Source organism: Schistocerca cancellata, chromosome 3, assembly GCF_023864275.1.
Source record: "Schistocerca cancellata isolate TAMUIC-IGC-003103 chromosome 3, iqSchCanc2.1, whole genome shotgun sequence".
Classification (NCBI taxonomy): domain Eukaryota; kingdom Metazoa; phylum Arthropoda; class Insecta; order Orthoptera; family Acrididae; genus Schistocerca; species Schistocerca cancellata.
In genome coordinates this window covers 693774914-693796379 of record NC_064628.1, presented here as the reverse complement: position 1 = coordinate 693796379, position 21466 = coordinate 693774914, and the positions used below count along the sequence as shown (strand labels likewise).

The 21466-nt window shown below is 36.7% G+C and overlaps 1 protein-coding gene across 1 annotated transcript in view; it reads right to left on the bottom strand.

Moving 5' to 3' along the window:
* LOC126175683 (BUB3-interacting and GLEBS motif-containing protein ZNF207-like) overlaps positions 1-21466 on the bottom strand; it is a 78417-nt gene that overhangs the window by 16848 nt on the left and 40103 nt on the right. Inside the window, exons 4-9 of the mRNA XM_049922613.1 lie at positions 20711-20954; positions 20497-20620; positions 17947-18044; positions 17653-17782; positions 9788-9880; positions 1818-2031 (exon numbers count right to left, since the gene is read on the bottom strand). Coding sequence (XP_049778570.1) covers positions 1818-2031; positions 9788-9880; positions 17653-17782; positions 17947-18044; positions 20497-20620; positions 20711-20954 — 903 coding nt within the window. The remainder of the gene's footprint in view (positions 1-1817; positions 2032-9787; positions 9881-17652; positions 17783-17946; positions 18045-20496; positions 20621-20710; positions 20955-21466) is intronic.

Below are 21466 nucleotides of genomic sequence, written 5' to 3'. Positions count from 1 at the left end.
TGTGATGGTAACCTTAGCTATTCATGCCAGATGCAATCTGGTGTATACAATTGGAAGCTCTATGAAAATGTTTGCAGACTGCCAGGATCCATAGCATTAAAATTGAACATTCAATTTTAATAATAATGCACCCTGTATTTTTTTATACTCCTCAATGAATTACTTTCTTTATTGCACTCAATAGGAACAAGTCACTTTTGTCCCGTATAAATTTCTTAATGCACCCTGTATTTTTTTATACTCCTCAATGAATTACTTTCTTTATTGCATTCAACAGAGACAAGTCACTTTTGCCCCATATAAATTTCTATTCAATCTCTGCAAAAGAAAATAAAAGGAACTATAACACATTGTGGTTCTTGGGCCTTTTTCCATTTGTGCTTAGTGCATTGGTAGCTTCTCCTTTCGCTAACGCTAAACAGTTCTCCACAAAAATCATTACAAAACACACACTTTGGTTGGTCAAATACCATACGCTCTTACTTCTCGAAGCTACAGAAAAAGCCCTTGGCTACTGGTATCTGTCACTGTCCTGTGCTTACGCATATGATGAATCTCAGAAAAACATACTTCAAACTGCTGTCATTGGAATGCAACATCAACAAACTGCAGGATCAGGCTTTAAAACCAGGTGTTCGACATGTTGTGATCATCGGTTACTTGAAAGAAGGTCATTAAAGATTGAACACTATTTAAGATTAGGGAGGGACGGGGAACTAAATCAGCCATACTTTCTCAATGGAACCATTTCGGCAACAGCTTTAAGCAATTTATACCAAAATCACACAAAACCTGCACAGCTGGATGTCCTCACTAATTCAAGTCAAGTGCTGCACTGCCTTGTTCGGTGGTCAGCTGAAGTATGGCACAAATAGAAACACAGCAAATTACTAGTTTATATTGTTATTAGAATATTTATTGCTGAATACCCACTGCTGATCAATAACATTTCCAACTTCACTTTTATGCAAACGAGGAAATTATCTACGGGACAAATTCTGTTATGCATGTTACACACACAATTACACAATGTACAACAGATGGGGCTGCCAAATAACCATTACTTCCAAGGCAAGCATGCACAGCAGAGGCAACTGCACTCTAGCAACAAACACAATAACAGCTTGTGCACTACTTTGCCTTATCGTAAGTAAAGACTCCAGAACCAATTTTAACAAAATACCTCTGCTTCAGTCAAAAAACAGTTGAAAGCAGTGGTGAATTTACAAATATTTTATGCCACTGAGACTTCTCAAAGTAATTCAGAAGTCTCTGAGATTTTTTGTGCCTGTTCCAGGTAAAATCAATTTTTAACTACAAATTTCCCAGACAAATTACCACTCCTTTAGCCATTCTATACAGTGTAATTCTCATGAAGTAATTGTTATCTGCAGAATACAGTCAACCTCTCCGAACAAACCAGGCAAATATGACAACTTGCGTAACTGCTAATTTTGTAAAACCTTAAGAGTATATATAACACAAAAACTTAACGCTGTAACTCTATATGGTTTTCTTGGACAATCAGAACTATACATTTCACACTACTAATAGAATAACATTGGTTAATGACATTCAATACAGATTTTCACATAACTGTGGTAGTGTGAGGAGGTTAAGGAAGTAAGATACTTTTAATATAAAAATTGTTCCACTTTCTACATGCATTACAAGCACAATAACACAACTGCCCATAATACATTCAATTGTTTTCAGATATTTAAAATTACACACCTTACCTTACCAAAATTATTAATCCACAAAAAACAAGCTGAATTAACACATTTGGAAAAGAAAATGGAATCAAAATGAATTACCTGGAGGGAGCCCCATGGGGGGTGGTCGCATCATGTTCATGTTACCTCCAATCATTGTTGGGGGACCTAGGGGCACAGCTGGCCTCATTATAGGTGGTCCAGCCATTGGGGACATTATAGCAACACTGCTCACTGGAGGAGCTATTGATACAGGTACAGCTGCCACAGCCATTGGCGGACGCTGAAAGCGAGGCATAACTGTAGGTCGTTCAGCCTGAAAACAGAATGGGCTCGTTATAATTTAATAATAATGAAGGTATGACAAACATTTAATTTTATAATAAATTCGCAAGTTTTAACATATATTTTAAATACTGTATACTTCACATCTAAAAGTAGATGATGCTTTCTTTAAATTAAAATTTGATTTTCGGGTTTTGTTTAGTCACTTAAAATGACAATTCTTGTTTACTGTTTATCTGCATTTCCAAAGAGATCATGAAGCAATCAGATTTTTGTATGTTTTTCTGATATTCAAAACGCAGATATCTAGCTTCAAAAGTATTTTGATGTAACTCTCAACATTTTTCAAGAAAACTGACTTCTAAGTTTTCTAAGGAATTTTAATTCACTAAAATTAGGACAATTTTTTATCCCGGACCGCATGGTTCAATCGGTAACACTTGAGACGGGCAATCATTAGATCGCTGGTTAGAGTCTTGTTTTGGTTGTTATTATCATTATATATTTTTCAAATTTATCCCATTCAATTCAAATACCTATTTCATTTAAATATGGAAGTCCTCAACATTATGCTAATTAATAGATATCTAATTATCATTTTTTATGAAAAATGTCTTCTTGTTTCTAATTACACACGGCACAGCTATTTCCTTCACTTACTGTGCCGTAACTCTGTAAGTCTACATAAACTGTATAAATAAAGGAAACCATCGTCAATTAATAGTAAAGCACGTATTGTACTGTTTGTAAACACACAACACAGATAGCAAGTACTGTTCCCTTGAACTCTCATGTTTTTTCACAAAGAAAATTATAATCAGATGTGTTACTTAGCATATACTTGATGAACTTCGTATTTAAATGACTTAGGTATCTGAAATAAACATAAAAACTAATCAGGGTGCCCTCCATGGGGTGGTGCACGCAACGACAATAAAAACTAATAATTGAAATGTGACTCAAATCAGCGGTTTCTAACGATTACAAGTCTTGAGTGCTATCAATTGAACCACAAGGCCCATTGAAAAGTCATCCTCACTTTAGTGAGTTAAGGTTGCTTGAAAAACTTCAGAAGTCAATTTTGAGCAGTATTTTTGAGAGTTGCATTGAACTGCTTTGAGAAATTTATATTTGAGTTCTGAACTTCAGATACCTAAGTATAAAAAATTACAAAAGTTTGATTGTGGTGTGACGATCTTGTTGATTCCCCATGTTCTGATTCATTACAATATATTCTTTGCCTGCTCCCACTTCTCCCACTAACAAGTTCTCAGTTCCTCAAATCTTGTCAATACCAGCAATATTTTTTTTCCTTCTCCTTTCGCTCAATAAGTCTCTGCAGTATAGAGTGAGTTTTCCTATGATGATACTTGTCCCCATTCCTCCATCCTCATACCTTCTTCTGATAGAAGCAATCCTCAGGTCCACAAGTTATCATCAGTATGACTAACATTTCCCATCTAAAGTCAACTGAGCAAACTTTTCTGTGCACATCAAGGCGTCAACAATAACTTCTAAGCAGAAATATTCTATATCTTGAGAACAGCCCATTTGCAAGCTTATAAATTAATGTTGGCCTCAGATATCTTTATGTTGTGACACAAGCTTTAGGAAAATAATGCCAATGAGAAGTAAATCATAGAATGAATGGCAATGTTGGTGTCTCATCTTCTTCCTTTGAACACTATATTTACTGTGCCTGAGCAACTAATAGTACCAATTAGTTTAAAAATTACATTCAGCAATGCAGAGGTTTAAATGAATTATCCAAAAGCAAAAACTGTATCCGCCCCCCTTCCTACTGAACTTGTCACTATAGAATTTTTCCTCTATTGATGGTACTTTCAAATGTCGAACTGCTTGCTGACGCTCATTTAGGTAAGGCGCAGGATTTTTCATAAACCAGCATTACAGTGAAATGTACACGAGTTGTTAGACCAATTCCTTTGCTGTGACCCAATAAAAAATTGTGCCATTTTATTTCCCCACCAATCGAAAATGCATTGAAACCTCAAAACATTCATTTAAATAGCTTTTATGCCATTTTCTTTATGACCTTTAAGATCTATTCTACCAATAAAAGAATTACAGATTGAATAATGGTATGGAGCTTTCTTACTTGTTTCCATTCCTGTAACATCTGAATCCATGCAAAAGATAAACCAAACCAACAACTGATTCTTGTTTGTTGACTTAATTTGTGCTATTGTAGGTAAACGAGAAGCAAATTACAAGCTCACATATCTTCAGCATCACATTTTTTAGAGCATTCACCTACTATTCCCCAAATAATCTAATAATTTGCCAAAAAGGTAATGATTTTTGTGAAAAAGTGAAAATTTTGTATTCCCCATACTTGTGTTACCGACCTATTGTGTATTAAGTTTCATGGTCAGCATTGGTTTACTCCATGAGATATAAAAATTCCAAATTTGCACTTTTTTCATTCCACGATTTTCACGTCCAATTATGATTCAAATTATTTAGCGTTGTTAGTCTGCGAAGAACAATGAAATTTTTTTGGTAGTTGCCACCATGGTCTTTCTAATGAGACAAGTTTGAAAAGTTACATAAAAGTGTTTTTTCTTCCAAAATGCGGTTAATTTGTCTTTTTGCATCATCACTATCCTTGCACTTCATTTACATTATTTACCTGATTATAAATCAAAGCTTTTTCCGACATTCGTTATTCAAAAAAATATGAGGTCATATTATATTCACAGATTAAATCACTGCTACTCAGGTCAACAGTTTAAAACTGTTCACCAGATACAGGTCATCTTACATTTAGAAATGAAGCTTTCACTATTGAGGTTTCATACAAATTTAATTTGAAGAATTGTGAAGAGTGGGACTTAGCAAACAACATTTATGTCTGAATAGGCTTGTGATTTCACGATATGATTAAGCGCTTGAGTCAGTATCGACCTCGCTTGAACTAGTACTGACCACACTTGAAAAACCACATGACATTTGACTAGTAGCAATAGCACACGGGATGGATACATGAGAAACTACGAATTAGCCACAGCAACAATCTAATGCTCTGCTTAAAAACTGACAATATTGTGAAACACAGGAGGAAACAGCATTAAATTCTATCCACTTATAAGCTTTTGTTCTATTTGAAGAGGTCTGCAATAAAAGTTATCATACATGTATGAACACCATATACCTGTATTTATGCTTTTTTTTAAACATTAAGGTAACATCGAAGGCGAAAACCTTGTCATTCAAAAACCAATGCATCATTCTGAACCAAAGTTAGTATTTCATTTGGTTATGAGAAACTAATGATTTATCAAGTGCATTGCTAATGAGAAATTCTGCCACGATTCAAGACTGCAGAGGAAAAATGTTACCAGCTTCTAATCAGTTTTCACCAACAGCCATGACCAAATCGAGAGACAATCGAAAGTTCGAGAATTGCACTGAATTGTCATTACAATCTCATATTTCTGGATTAGTTGCTGTTGTTACATGTGACCTACACCCTAGAAGATATTGCATCTGTGTTTCACTGTTGCTCAAACTTAGCATTACGGAACATTGAAGGAGAAACAGTGACACCAGCTTAATTGAGTTGAGTGCAGGGAACCAAGTGTTGAGCAGGCAGAAATTTTGTCATGCTGCCAACCTCAAGAATTTATACTGTGTACTTTGAGATTTTATGAATGTCTACTATGTTTAAATTGCAGTTCGCCTGAATCGATTTGTACATGGAATTGAATTGACTTTAAAATTGGACAAATACTCATATTCCACAGGAAATGCTGCAAGTTTGGATTGGGGCCAGTGGAATACTACATGTTTCCTGCAGTAATCTTGTCAATGCTCACCGTAAGGTACGACGGGAATGGTTGGGGTTATTATCAGTTGCTGGTTTTACACAGCCAATGACAGCACGGCAGGCAGACAGGGAGTATGGAAGTAAGAGACATTTTAACATTCTCACATCAGTATGGAAATGAAATCAGCTGTGTGTTTAAAAAGAGAGAGAGAGAGAGAGAGAGAGAGAGAGAGAGAAACCAGTAGTAGGTCCCTCTGTAACCACCACCTGAGAAATCACAACACATTCGGAAGATATAGCCAAATATTTGTGACAATGAAGATTTAAATTTCACAGCTGTCCTGGTAGGATGATAAAAATAGTGATACCACATACAATAGGCTAAGTAAACGAAAAAGCCAGTGAACATAAAAATTAATGTGATGAACTTCTTTTTGTTTCTTTCATTTCTCCTTGTATTATCAAATTGTAAACAATAAATACATGCCATAAGTTTGGAGGATCTGCAACGTTAACATTTTAGGAAGATATTTTATGTCAAAGTTCGTAATTTTGATTAGTAAGAATAATTCAGGGTTGTCTTATACTAGGATAAATACAGTATTCACTATTGGCATGTGGCACATAAATGAGACAGGTTACTACATGTTGAGGTATAAGATGCCAAACTTTGAAATCTTTTTGGGACAAATTTTTTTGGACAACTTGTCTAAAACTTTCTGGCCGACTATGATTCGTAAAATTCTTTCCAGTATTATTCCTAAGAGAACGCAAAAAGTTGTACAAAATGGCCAAATTTAATTTCTTTCAATGAAACATTGTCCAAAATACAGCAGCTCAAATTTGCCAGAAATTCATGTTCCCTCTGCACATGGTATCAAACAAGTTACTACATCATTGCCAATATTATCTTGATGAACGTTAAACTTTACTGATGTTCATTGGGGACATGAGTGAATGTTCACACAAAATTTCATCAAAATCCATGATGGCAGAACAGGGAGGCCTATACCCAGGTTGCTGATACTTTGCACTTGACGTATGCGTTTCAAGCTGGCAACGAAACAGGTTGGCAAGTGAAGAACGAGAAGCAAGGGGCACTAGGTGTGGGATGTGAACCAATCTCAGCACGGTAATCGCTGCCAGTCGTGATGTCAAAGCTCCCATGTGGCTGGTTTTGTTTGGTGTGAACATAAACAATGTGTGTTGCATATTGTTTCTACCATGTGCTTGTGTTGTGCTGTGCTTTCATACATGGTGGTTCAGCAAATTCTGATAAAACTCTCGAGTCTTACGAGAAGGAGAAAGAATACCGAAGTAATAATGGAAAGCCATCAGTTCCTGCCAATGAAGTTGTGGAACAGACATCAAAAAGTTCTTGGAAGAGTAGTACGCAAGGGAGTGTTATTGCAAAAGTTGAAAGATGCAGACATGAGCCCTAACAATTCGGAGCCATATGAATCAGATAATGTATTTTTAGTGACTCTTGGAAAGAAGAAAAAGCAGTCTCACACTGTCATCGACTTTGATTCTTTAAAGACTGGTCCAATTCAGAGGCATACTTACGGTTACTACAGCTGGAAAGAGAATCCTATGACAGTGTCATTAAAAGAAAGTTAACTTCTCAGGGGTGGAAACGTCACTAAAAATAGTGCTGAGAAGTACGGGTTTCCCTTACAAATCACTACATGAATGCGAAGTCCTTTTAGAAAATGTGCATGATGTCGTGGCTTGTTATTTGTTTTTGTGATGACAATCATGAAGCTGGTTTTGGCGTTGATTCCATCTATAGTAACAATGGGGAGCTGGATGGAATTGTGCCACTGTTGCCGTAAAATGGTGAGTGAAAAGCTAGGAATATCAATTATTTATTGCATCATCATCATCATTATAAGATGTAGAGCAGGCAGTTACAGTTTCAGTTATTACATATTTTGTAAATCTTGTACTGCATGGTTTTCAAGATATTGGTCATAACAAAATGCTTATTTTCTGTATTTCTTTACTCCATTATCGAAAGCACGTGTTTCGTTATAATTATATACACATTATTACGTGTTCGTTAATTTGCTCTTATTGTGGTAGCAAGCCAAAAATGAATTCTTATATATAATGTTATTTCTCAATAGCTTACAATTACAAGATAGAACAGAAAACTTATTGTCTGCTATGTGTGTAGAGACCACTGTTGCAACATCGGTATTGCAATGTAGTCAACTTCACTCGATGTAATGCAAACTGTGTAGTGCCATGTTTTGTTGGCGCAGGTACAGATGAGTTGACATGGCCCCATAGCTGTGTTAGATACCATCATAATGCACAATAGTGTGCAAAATTAGAGACAGAAGTAACTTTCTCATGATGTGTCACTGCCAAATAACATAGCTCAATGAAACTTGGACCTTAGATGAAACTCGGACCACACATAGAACTGCTACAGTACAGAAGATAATTCGAAGAAATAAGCAGGACTGGATACATGTGAATAATGGAAAATCAATTTTCTATAATGTTATTAATTCCTACAGCCTGTTCGAAGTACTTTGATATATATGTTATTGCATTTGGAATGAGGAATGTCCCCTATATACTAAATTTCAGAGTTGACATCATGTACGCTGCTATGCCCCTTATTTCAATTGAAGAAAATTCATTACTGTTTCTCACAAGAACTGAAAAATGTTTGCTTCCAGTGTTTCTGTTTGATAGTGTATAGTGGTTACTCTGCTAGATTCCTAAACCTGTAAATGTTATATTAGCAGTGATGCTGTCTGTAGTGGAGTTGTTATTGCTGATGTGGGCATCTTATTTCTGATATAGGAAATAATGAAATGTAAACAATGTGATGGTGTAGACCGCCTACGAGTAACTAAACAACAATAAAAAAAAGGGTTGACTATCAAAATTAGTTGTTCTGCACAGATCCTGCAATAACAATGGAAGCGAAGTGCATGCAATGTGTGCAATAGGGAAACGGAGAGAAAGAAAAGCTTCTCTCTCTCTCTCTCCCTCTCTCTCTTTCAGCTATTTGAGACCTTACCAAAAAACTTAGCATTTCACATGGGTCCGTGCAACGCATTTTAACCAACAGTCTACGAATGTGATGAGTGCAAAATTTGTTCCCAGCCTTTTTAAGTGATGAACAAAAGGAAAATTGTGAAGTTGAAGGATCACCTTCATTCAAATCCAGACTTCCTGTCCAAAACATTAACAGCAGATGAAACATGGGTCTATGGGTGTGACACTGAGACAAAAATTTCCAGTTCCCAATAGAAAACCCCCAAATCTCCTTGCCCTGTATAGGCATGTCGGTCCAAATCAAATATAAAAATCATACTCTCTCTGTTTTTCCAATACTGTAATACTGATGGCACAGTGTGATCAAATTTCGTTTCAAGGGTAACAACTGTACATGGCAAATTTCACAAGGGTGCATGCAACATCTGTGAACGTGAAACTATGTACAACGTACGAGACTTGAAAAATTGGTTAATGGATTCCTCCTCTAACACGATTACATGCCGTGCCACACTTTATTTTTGAATCACGAGTTTTTGGCCGGGAAAAGTGTTTGTTTGTCTGTCTGTCCACATCCACCTTACTCATCAAATTTAGCACCATGCATCTTCTGGCTCTTCCAAAAAATTAAAAGCATATTTGAAGGAAAATGTTTTGACACCATTCCTGACACTAAGAGGGCCACGACAGAGCAGCTGAATGCCCTTTCAAAAGAAGCCTTCCAGCCAAGGAAAGTACTTTGAAGGAGACAATTTCAAATTCCATGTAAGCTCATTACATTGTTTATAATAAAATTAGTCACTATATTTTTTGATCACACCCTGTAGGTGGTTTCCTAAAGTTGATCCCACCCCTGAGCCTCATAGCCTCACTGAAACTTAAGTTTATAGCCCGTTAAAAAAAAAAGGGGGGGGGGGGGGGGGAGAAGAAGAAGTTTCATAGTAGATCATACTCTGTGTTAACTATATGTAGCAATTACCTCTGCACTTGTCTGTGGAGTAGATGTTGACGTATCTACAGTCTTGGGTGGTGGTTGACGTTGATACTTAGGCAGCCTTGCACGGTATTCCTCCTGCAATCCAACAGCAAGATAACATTTATACACACATATAAAGTGAAACAAGTGATATTTACATAATAATATAGTTATTAATAAATCTGCAGTTATTATTTGCTACGCTGTCAGAAAATACATTTCAGAAACTTTCTTTTTATCAATCTTTCTAATGGTCTGACACTTTCCTCCATATTCCCCAATCTTCTGTGAATCACTTTCCTCCATATTCCCCAATCTTTTGTGAATCTTATAATCTCCACATAATTACATCAAATGTCTTCAATAATTTTTCTGCTTACACTATTGTTGGTGTGTTAATACTGCTTTACCTACTACCAGCACCATGTTAACTATTCCCAGATGCCACAGTAACTGCCTTTTCTTCTGGAACATGTCTTCCACACAGATTTCTTTCCTTGCATATTCTTTTCAGTATTTTGTATTTTATCTGTTCACTGGATTTGTAAAATTCTTTATTTCAAATGTTTTAAATTTCTTCTTTGGATTTCTGAGGATTAATGTTTCACTTCTACGGAATGTTACAAAAGATGTTCGATTTCAGGAACTACTTTTGCTAATTTGATACTTAACCTCTTCAAAACCATTCAGTCTACACCTTACTGGAAGCAGCCAATGTATTCAACTTTGATTCCACAATCATCAAAACAGGTTACTGGAAGCAATAATATATAGTGTGTCCCAAGAGCAATGGTCAATATGAAGGGATACGAACGCTAATTCGAAACGAAATAGTCCAGTAATGATGAGCTCTAAAATAGATCCCTGAAGAGTTACAAGCACCTGCCCATCATTGCTATTGCGAAAAATCTTTTCTACTGAACAAGTGATCGTAGCTCTTAAGGCATGCATTTTAGAGCCCATGTTCACTAGACAATTTTTTGTTGTTTTGGTCCATACTACTTCCTCCCAAAATATGGAAAACATGGAGCTTGCAGTAGAGATTTGTTTCACAGTTTCAAAGAAATAGTAGTGTTCATAGCTCTTCAGGCATACATTTTTGAGCACGTTTTATGAGAGTATCTTGCTTTGAATGATCGTTCCTATCATATGCTTGGGTGTTGACCATTCCTCCTGGTACACCCTGTATAACCCGAGAGAAGTTGGGACAGTAGACTGTTGCTTCTGACAAGAGAGCCATAAAGTTTGGAAGCAGCTTTTGGTAAACATGCATAGCTAAAAGCTATTTCTACTAAAGGAACATTTAGCAACACTCATGAAATGTTTCTTAGTGTTGCGCTATATTTCAGTATGTTGCTGTTTATTTTGCTAACAAAAAGAAAAGGGAAAAAAATGATTCTTTTGCATGTTTTCTGTGGAAGCAATTAAGTGTCAACATACCTCAGATACTGTTTGTTTCTGTGATGGAAACTATCCGTCTTTGTACACCTACTTTGATAGTAATGAAATGCAGTATAACCCTGCTTTCACATTCCCAGAATTAACGTTTTCCTGCCATTTACAACTTTTTTTTGTCACACCTGTTAAATTTCTTATGTTCACAATGTCAATTTGCACCTGTTTTTGCATTTGCGTTTATAATTTTTTTCCACGATTTATGCTTAACAAAACAATTTCCCTGTACAAAAAACTGATGTAATTGACATAAAATGACACTAGCATGGCACTGACCTTCAAGCACTGTTTACAAATGTTACACGGTGAAGTTTATTGCTGCCAGGGCACTCCACTCAGCATATCTGAATCGGTGAAAGTCTGAATGATTTTATGCCTTGTCACCTGCCACTGGTAAGCTCTACTTGATGTGGTGGCTGATGGGAGTAACGAGGTACATTTGAATGAAGTTATCAGACTGTTCATAACCATTTTCAATTCAACCTGTCTCTACGGTGTACACGCAGCTTCGTGATTGTCAAGACATCTTTGCGTTTCTTGAAAGTATATTTCGCATTTGTTGTCGTTTGGCCACTAGTAGAACTAGGTGACACCTTTGCTCTCTTTAGAATCCACATTCTTCTGGTGTAAATAATTAAACACTGCACCAGTTAAATATTTTTTCATGCTTAGCATAACACATTTCGATAATTTATTCTCATTGTCAAGTACAAATATTTACATAAATATTTTTTTTGCATTCCACAAACAGAGTGTGTGTGTGTGTGTGTGTGTGTGTGTGTGTGTGTGTGTGTGTACATTTTTCACTTATTGCAACATGTACTTGTTAATACAATTATGTGAACCAGACATAGATTCTGGGGATCCACAGAAAACTAATATCCTTCCGTACAAACGCAAAATCAAACGATGTAAGTTCAGGTGTTGTGCCTGTCTGTGATTCAATGCCACCTATATGTGGTAAGTAGCACCCCATCCTTTCAATAGTGTAGTTATTCAATAAAACACAAAAAAATAGCCAAGATGCAGATCTAAGAAGAATTAGAAAACAAAGAAGAAGAAAGAATTAGGCTTTGGAAAGATATTCAACATGAGCATTTTTTCTTGAAACAGTCTAATTATAAGAGCATGCTATTTTTGCTTACATGTCGAGCCACATCTCTGCAGAAAGTTGAATACACGAAAAAGAGAAGTTATTTACAAATTAATTTTTTCTAGATATATCTAAAATTTCAGTGATTACTTTGGTAAGAAATTGTTTGATTTGCTATTAAATACTCCCACTTTAAATAGCTTAGAAGCTGTAATGTCCGACAATTCTAGCAACTGGAGACTTAAAAGCTGTGCACTGTTCTTGCTTTAATTTTTCCTTAAGTGCTTCTGTTTGGCTAAGTTCATGTGTATTTGACTTTGTAGTGTATCACTAGATTTGATATCAAACAGTGAATGTTAAAAACTGTCAGTAGTGCTTCAGATCCCATGGCATCAGCACTACGTACACTGACATTAGTAGCAGCAAACTTAAAATCAGACAAATAAAATATGAAAGAAATATTTTAAACCTTTTTGAGAGCGTCACCATTGAGAGAGGGATTATTATTCACAATGCTATTACAGGAACAATGACCGCAAAAGATAAAGGGTCATCAAGAATGCCAGGATAGGACTGGTTTTACAACAGGCACAAATAGCTTATTAATCAGAGGATAAAAAAACATTGCTGATTAGTGGGTTATCTTGGAGCTTGGTTCAGAAAATTTTAATGGAATATTTGGAAAAGAAAAGAGTTGCTGCCAAGTTCATTCCTTGGGTTCAGAGTGACAATCAAAAGGAATGTTGAGTTTAAACATGTCATGCTTTAAAACAACAGCTTCATCCAGATTTTCTTTCAAAGGTCATTACTGGTGATGAGCCATGATGCTATGGTTACGACCCAGTAACAAAGCAACGGTCAAAGCCACTGGCAGACATCATCATCACCCTGTCCAAAAAAATTCCATTCAAATATCAAAACAATGATTATTTGCTTTTTTTATGTCAAGGACGTAGTTCATTAAGAGTTTGTTCTCCCAGTCAGCCCGTCAATCAAACCTTTTTATTTGTAAATTTTAAGAAGAGCATGCAACAGTGTTCATAAAAAAAAGACCTGATTTGTGGCAGACAGGAGATTGGTTCTTCTGCCACGACAACACACATGCACACACAACCATTACTGTTAAGACAGTTTCTAGCTAAAAATTTGCATGTTTCTGCTGCCCCATGCACCTTACTTGCCTGACCTGGCTCCATGGAACTTTTTCTTATTTCCATGCATGAAAAGGGGCATGAAAGGACACCAATTTGACAACACTGCAGAAGTCAAGATAAAATGAGGGAGGAGCTGACAGCCATTTCTAAATATGACTATACAAAAATGTTTTGAACGGTGGAAGCACCAGAGGGACAAATGGATTAGTTGTAATCAAAAGTATTTTGAGGTGGATAAGGATGTTTTGAAAAAAAAAAAAAAAAAAAAAAAAAATTGAAAACATATAGATTTTAAAAAATAATTCAGGTTTTCTGGGTACCCCCTTGTAAAAGATAAGCCATAAACATAAAATCATTGTGGTTAAAACTGAGAGAAGTTACAGACTGCACTACCAATACATAAACACCATGGAGAAAATTGTGAGAACATGACTGCTACACTTTCACAATGATAGACACTGGTAATACAGAAAACACAGTAGCAACTCATGAATTAATAGGGGCTGTGTGTGAAACGTACAATAATTTTCACTGCATAAGCCTCACAAAAGATCTATCCGAAAATCCTAAGAAGTGCTGGTCCATTGTATCTGTAGTGGCTTCATCTGCTGTTGAAACTGAAGGCAGTCAACGAAAAGCAAAAATATTAAATTCCACATTTGAAACTGTATTTACGTATGAGGATACTGCTGTACCAATATTTCAGCACTTCACTGACTCACAAAGGAGAAATATTGATACTAGCACCCTCATACTCAAAAGCAATTAAAACTACTCAAAACAACCCCATGATAAAGTCATGACAGGATTCCAGTTAGATTTACAGATGTTGCAGAATTAGTTCTTTTCCTAGCTCATATTCGTCAAGATTTTCCTAAGCAGCAGAGTCATTGGAAAATAATACAAAAAGGGTAATAGATTGGATGTACAGAATTATATATCAATATTGCTGAAGTCCACCTGCTGCAGGATCCTAGAGCTTATTCTAAGATCAAAAACTACAATGTTCCAGAACAAAAATAAGCTTCTCTTAAAGTATCAGCATAGATTCAGAAAACAACTTTTGAGCGAGACAACTTGTTTTATTCATAGACAATATCAAATGCTCATGAACCGGTAGACTGTAATATGGTGTTCAACACTGTACCACATTGTTGACTAGTAATGATGATATAATCATGAAGAGTATCTTTACAGATATATGACTGGTGTGATGGATATTTGAATCTGTACATGACAGTGGCTGGTGAATGTTAAACATGTAAAAGTAACATCAGATGTTCTCCCCGGAAGTGTAACTAGATTTCTAATGTTCTCAATATGCATTCATTATATTCAGAAATGATCAGCACCACTGTAAGACTGTTCAGTGATGTTGTTGCTATCTTTAAGGAAGTACTGTCTCGTATGATTGTAAGAAAATGCAGAAAGATTTGGACAAAATTTTCACTTAGCGTGTAATGAATAGGAGCATTCTAAATATGGATAAATGCAAGATAAAGCCAACTGCAAAGACAAGGAACTCAATAGTGTCTACTTACAAGATAAATGGTGAACATTTTCAGCACATCATATTTTGCAAATATTAAGGGGTGATGTCATGGGTTTTCAGGTAAAATCAGAATTGTGGAAGGCAAATGGAAGACAGAATGGTTAGAAAGGTTCTGGGAAAGTGCAGTGCACCTCTATAGGAGACTACGAACAAGACACCAGTGTGACCAATTTTAGAGTCCTTATCAAATATGCACGACAGCCAATACCAAACACATTCAAAGACATGCAGCTAGGTTAAAAACAATTCAGTCCAGGTGATATGAAAGTGTATTAGAGATGCTTGGAGAAATTATACAAAAATCCTTAGTAGAAAGCCAACAGTTTTCACAAAACCATATTGGATGAATTTAGGAAACCTGTATATGAGGAAGACTGGGTGACTATCCTGCTGCCACCATCACTCTTCTCACACAGGGATCATGTAATTATGATTAGGAAGATTAGGCTTATAGAGAGACATGGGGCAACTAATTTTCCTACATCAATACACAAATGAAAAATAACACTAACACTGGTACAAAGTATCTCACACATGCACTGAACAATGGCTTGCTGATGAGACATGTGCACTATGTGATCAAAAGTACACGGACACCTGATTGAAAATTACTTACAAGTTTGTGGCGCCCTCCACTGGTAATACTGGAATTCAATATGGTGTTGGCACACCCTTAGCCTTTGTTCAATCAGGTGCTGGAAGGTTTCTTGGGGAATGGCAGCCCATTCTTCATAGAGTGCTGCACTGAGGAGAGGTGCCAATGTCTGTCAGTGAGGCTTGGCACAAAGTCAGCATTCCAAAACATCCCAAAGGTGTTCTATAAGATTCAGGTCAGGACTCCGTGCAGGCCAGTCCATTACAGGGATGTTATTGTCGTGTAACTACTCCACCACAGGCCCTGCATTATGAGCATGTGCTCAATCGTGTTGAAAGATGCAATTGCCATCACCGAACTACTACTCAACAGTGAGAAGCAAAAAGGTGTTTAAAACATCTATGTAGGCCTGTGCTGTGGTAGTGCCACGCAAAAAAACAAGGGGTGCAAGCCCACTCCATGAGAAACACGACCACAACATAACCACTGCCTCCAAATTTTATTGTTGGCACTACACATGCTGGCAGATGACGTTTACTGGACATTCGCCATACCCACACCCTGCCATTGGATCGCCACATTGTGTACCGTGATTTGTCACTCTACATAACATTTTTTCACTGTTCAATAGTCACTCCTTACATCAAGTGAGGTGTCATTTGACATTTACTGGCGTGATGTGTGACTTATGAGCAATCGCTTGACCATGAAATCCAAGTTTACTTACCTCCCGCCTAACTGTCTTAGTATTTGCAGTGGATCCCGATGCAGTTTGGAATTCCTGTGCGATGGTCTGGATAGATGTCTGCCTATTACACATTATGACCCTCTTCACCTGTCGGTGGTCTCTGCCAGTCAACAGATGAGGTCGGGGTGTACACTTTTGTGCTGTACGTGTCCCTTCATGTTTCCACTTCACTATCACATTGAAAACAGTGGGCCTAGGGATGTTTAGGAGTATGGAAATCTCGCGTACAGACGTGTGACAAAAGTGACAGCCAATCACCTGACAACGTTCGAAGTCTGCAAGTTCAGCGGAGCCATTCTGTTCTGTCATGATGTCTGATGACTACTGAGGTCACTGATATGGAGTACCTGGCAGCACAATGAACCTAATATGAAAAACATGTTTTTGGGGATTACTGGATACTTTTGATCACATAGTGTATATGTACTGATATCTCCCTTGAAGACTGAGCAAAACCAATTTAAGTGCCCCCTCCCTCCTTTCCCTCAATTTGATTTAAGCTGCTCCTGCTGACTAATCTGAAAAACATTAGCTTTGTGAAACAGAGTCACAGTTCACTAGTTCTTTGACCTATTACACTACAATATTTTCAATTACAGATCACAGACTAGCAGATGCTATTCCAGATGCATATATGCAGATATGGTGAAAATGTGAACAGAATTTTACTTGTCTATGCAATTTCAATTTGTAACCACCAACATTTAAAAATGACATGATAACTTTAGAGCATCTGAATGAACACATACTTTTACATGACAGGACAACAAAAGCAAATGTATGAATTGAGGTTGCTCCCAACCTTCTTACAGAAGTTGCAACAAATAATGTATGAGTTTCTGTCTCTGTAAAAATGGCTCAACACACTTATGTGAGACTGTTACATACTAAAGCAAAGCTGAAATATGGACAGAAACACTCCGCAAAAATGTACAAAAAACAATCACACAAATAGCCACAGAATAATGATTTAATCCCTTCCTGGAACAGCTATATCAAAAATGGTTCAAATGGCTCTGAGCACTATGGGACTTAACATCTGTGGTCATCAGTCCCCTAGAACTTAGAACTACTTAAACCTAACTAACCTAAGGACATCACACACATCCATGCCCGAGGCAGGATTCGAACCTGCGACCGTAGCAGCCGTGCGGTTCCGGACTGAGCGCCTAGAACCGCTAGACCACCGCGGCCGGCCGAACAGCTATATCCCGTGCCCAATTTTCATTACCCATAAATGCAAATTACACCTTAATCACTGTGCTACTTACAAGGGAAATATCCTCTTGTGGATGGATAATTTTGCTTGAGGCACCAGTTGTGTTGATAAGAGCAACCTTTTGTGGGCTCTCATTAACAGCAGGTGAAGACGTAGTCTGACTGCTCTGAGTCGTTGCCGTACTGCATAGAGAAAATTCTGTATACATTACCAGTAATAATGACAAGCAGATAATTTCTGAATACAAATTACCAAGACAGTCACACTGATGCAATTTGCAATCATAAACTGCATCATATAGTTTGTGTACCACAATACTAACTACAAACTTATATTAACTGTTTACCTGTAGGCTGGAAATGTGGGTTTCACAGGGCCTATGGGTGCATTAGCTGTGGTGGTAGTTCCTCCAGGTGTAGCAGTCGTGGTGACTGAAGTTGTTGGCTAATGAGGAAGGTTTATAAAGAAAACATTTACTAGTTGTTTACTGGCACCAGAAATTAGTTATGTCATTATAGACAATGGTTGATTAAAAACATAAATATTTAAAAAATCATTATTTCATATGTATTCAACAGATTTTAGAACACAAACAGAAGTTTTGGATAAAAAATATTATTCTTGATAGTGAGTAACATAAAGGTACGTACAATAAGAAAAGCCACATTCAATAAAAGCTACCAATATTTATAATCAAACACATAAATTTATACATATAATGATTTGTTGTATCAATATACAGTGATACAATTTACCTGACAACTATCAATAAGTTAAAAATTATGCTTATCCATAATTAAACATACTCTATCCAAGCATTTTCCATCAATGCAATACACAAAGTTTTCTTCAATGGAATCATTGTCTATCTTTCTAATGAAGTTTACAGCAATAAAATACCAAGTCGACACAGCTGCTGTTCTCAAACACTTCACATCTGCTGAATGTAAACATGTCACTGTCCTTTGTCATGATCCATACATACAGGGATTTTCTCAATTACATAATAAATAATTCGGTCATTTTCTCTATGGAGTTCATTCATGTGTATCAGCAGTACTAATTTGTGTGTCACCAGTTATAAAATGCCTATCTTTATAGAATTCCCATTCTTCTTATTGTCACTCAGATTTTGTGACCACTTTCTACAAACCTGATTGGTCTCTCTAATCATGCTATTCAAAAGAGTTACGAAAAGGTGGGAGGGATGAAAAGGGTGGTAAGTGCCATTTGGGAGCATTACATCAGATGCAAATCTACTTAACGTAACAAACCAATAGAGTAATATAATGTAGACAAAAGAACACCACGAGAGATGGAGTGTTAAAGTTAATGGAAATCTTGAGAAGGTGTAACAGGTAACAAATACAGCAAATAAGACTGTGTGTGTGTGTGGCCAAAAGATCCTATAACACAAGAGTTTTGAGATACATCTGATGTAAAAAGCACCTCAGGTGAGTCAGGCATTCATTCATATATATTTTTGTACTACCTGCGGAGATAACATGGACAAAAAAATCTACAATATGGAAAGTGGAGAATATTTCAATCCACAATTATTTGCTTACATCAATGCTCAAGTTTCTAATAAGGTGAGTCATTGATTACTGATTAAAGACTTGTGTATGACACAAACAGCCCTTCTTGTCCTTAAAATATCTTAGAGAGACAGCAAAATCTTTTATACTTGTTTCTGAATACACTCAAAAATTATCTATGGTAAGTTGATCTTACTTTCAACAATTCTCTTTTAGGATCTGGATATTTCCCATCCATCAAACTGATGAAACTAGCCCATTACAATAGTAGTACTGTATATGCAATGGACCAATCCTGTGATAATTCTAGAGCTATCACTGTTTAAGAACAAATTGCAATCACCATCTCCCAATGGCATAGACTGCAAAGTGAAGAAGGTGTAGTCATTTACAATGGTAGTGTCTAAAATGTTGGCAAGTTGCTGTAAATGATGGTATTGGGGGGGGGGGTGCAGTGATATTTAGTATGTAGCACTTTCTTGATTCCGTTGTTTTATTATTTATATGGTCACAAACGAGCTCTCAGCTTCTTAAGCCATCATCAGGTGGCAACTGAATGTCACAACCACACATAACATGATGTGTGACTTATGCAGATGCTGTATTACTTACACAGATACAGAAGATACATAAAACAATGAGATAGAGAGTGTTTCCAAAAGAAATTATTAAAAAAATCATTACAGAAATCATAACCTTTCAATTACAACAAAAAAGTTTTATGCGGATCTTGTCACCTGTAATAAGTCGCACACGATTTGATATGTGGTTGTGATGTTCTGTTGTGGTTACCCACGAAGCCGAAAGCCGGTTCATGACCAAATAAATAATATTTTGCCACCTGCACTAGTATGTCTATTACTAAGCTTTCAAGACACAAGAAAGCCAAAGGAGCACTACACTGTCATGACCAACACAACAGCAATGCCTCAAAAGTGCATTCTGTCACTTGCATTACCAGTGTATTTCCTCTGACAAACCCTTGCTTCAGAACTGTTGATGAAGAAAGAAATCCTCTTCAACACTTCACAACTTTTAATTCAATAATTCTTAAGCTACATATTTTTGATTTTGCTTCAATGGAAAGGAACATCTCCCTTGCCATTACATTATTAAGAACATTATTATCTTTATTTGCAGCTGAGGCTGACGTGTTATATGTATATGTTTATTATCTTGTTACCACAGCTTGTCCTCTTCCTCCATTACTGATTTTATTGTACTGTCTCTCATAATGGCGTAAGTATCAATGCCATAATCACCCATCCCCACTCGCTACGGTACCTTTCTCTCATTTAAAACTATCTCCCAGAAATGTTATATACCTATCAGAGTAACATAATAACAAATATACTTACAGCGGCAGTACTTGGAAACAGTGGTTTGTTCTGAGCTGCTTGAGTTGTTGTTACTGATGCATTCATACCCATGTTCACTGGAGGAGGTGCCATGGAACCCATGGGTCCCATCACTGGCATACCACTAAAAATGTAACAATGAAAGAAGGTAGATAGAATACCAACAACTAAAACAAGCATCAATTGGAAAGAAAAAGAAAGATAGTCATCTTACCCTGGTCCCATAAATGGTGGTGCCATATGAGGTGCCATAGGTCCCATCATATGATGTCCCATGGGAGGTCCAAATTGTCCCATAGGTCCCATATGTGGTGGCATAGGGGCCTGAGGGTGTGGTGTCATCATACCTGGCATTACAGATCCAGGAGGAAGAGCTCCTGGTCCATTACCAAGCAGGCCTTCTGGTTTTGCCTTCTTTGGTGGTGGTTCTTCCTCACCGCTGCTTGGTGACGTCCTCCCTAAACAATTATTTACGCACTCCTTGGCACATAAATCTTTTTATTTTGGATGGCTTAGTGTGTTTGGAAGAAGGAATCAGAAATTGAGGGAAGTGGGGAGGGTTCAGCCACTAATCACTGTAAAACAACTGATACAGATGTGTATGTTAACAATGAAGTGATCCTATAATGTTGCAACTTCGTCAAAAATTATGGTGGTGCTCTTCTAACATGTTATATATTTTGTGTGTGTGTGTGTGTGTGTGTGTGTGTGTGTGTGTGTACAGCACACACAAAAACCTAAGAAACCTATAAATATTTCATGCTAGCTCGGTTTTGAAACAGAATTCAGCTATTTCAGATGACAAAAAATATGAACTGTATCCAATTTTCAACCACATTTTTCCATGAATATGTTTTTTTTTTAGCAACAATGGCAAACCTTCTGCTGAATGACACTAATTACAAAGTACCATTCTAATATATGTGACAAATGTCTAAATAATACATTCATCTAAATATTTTATACTGAC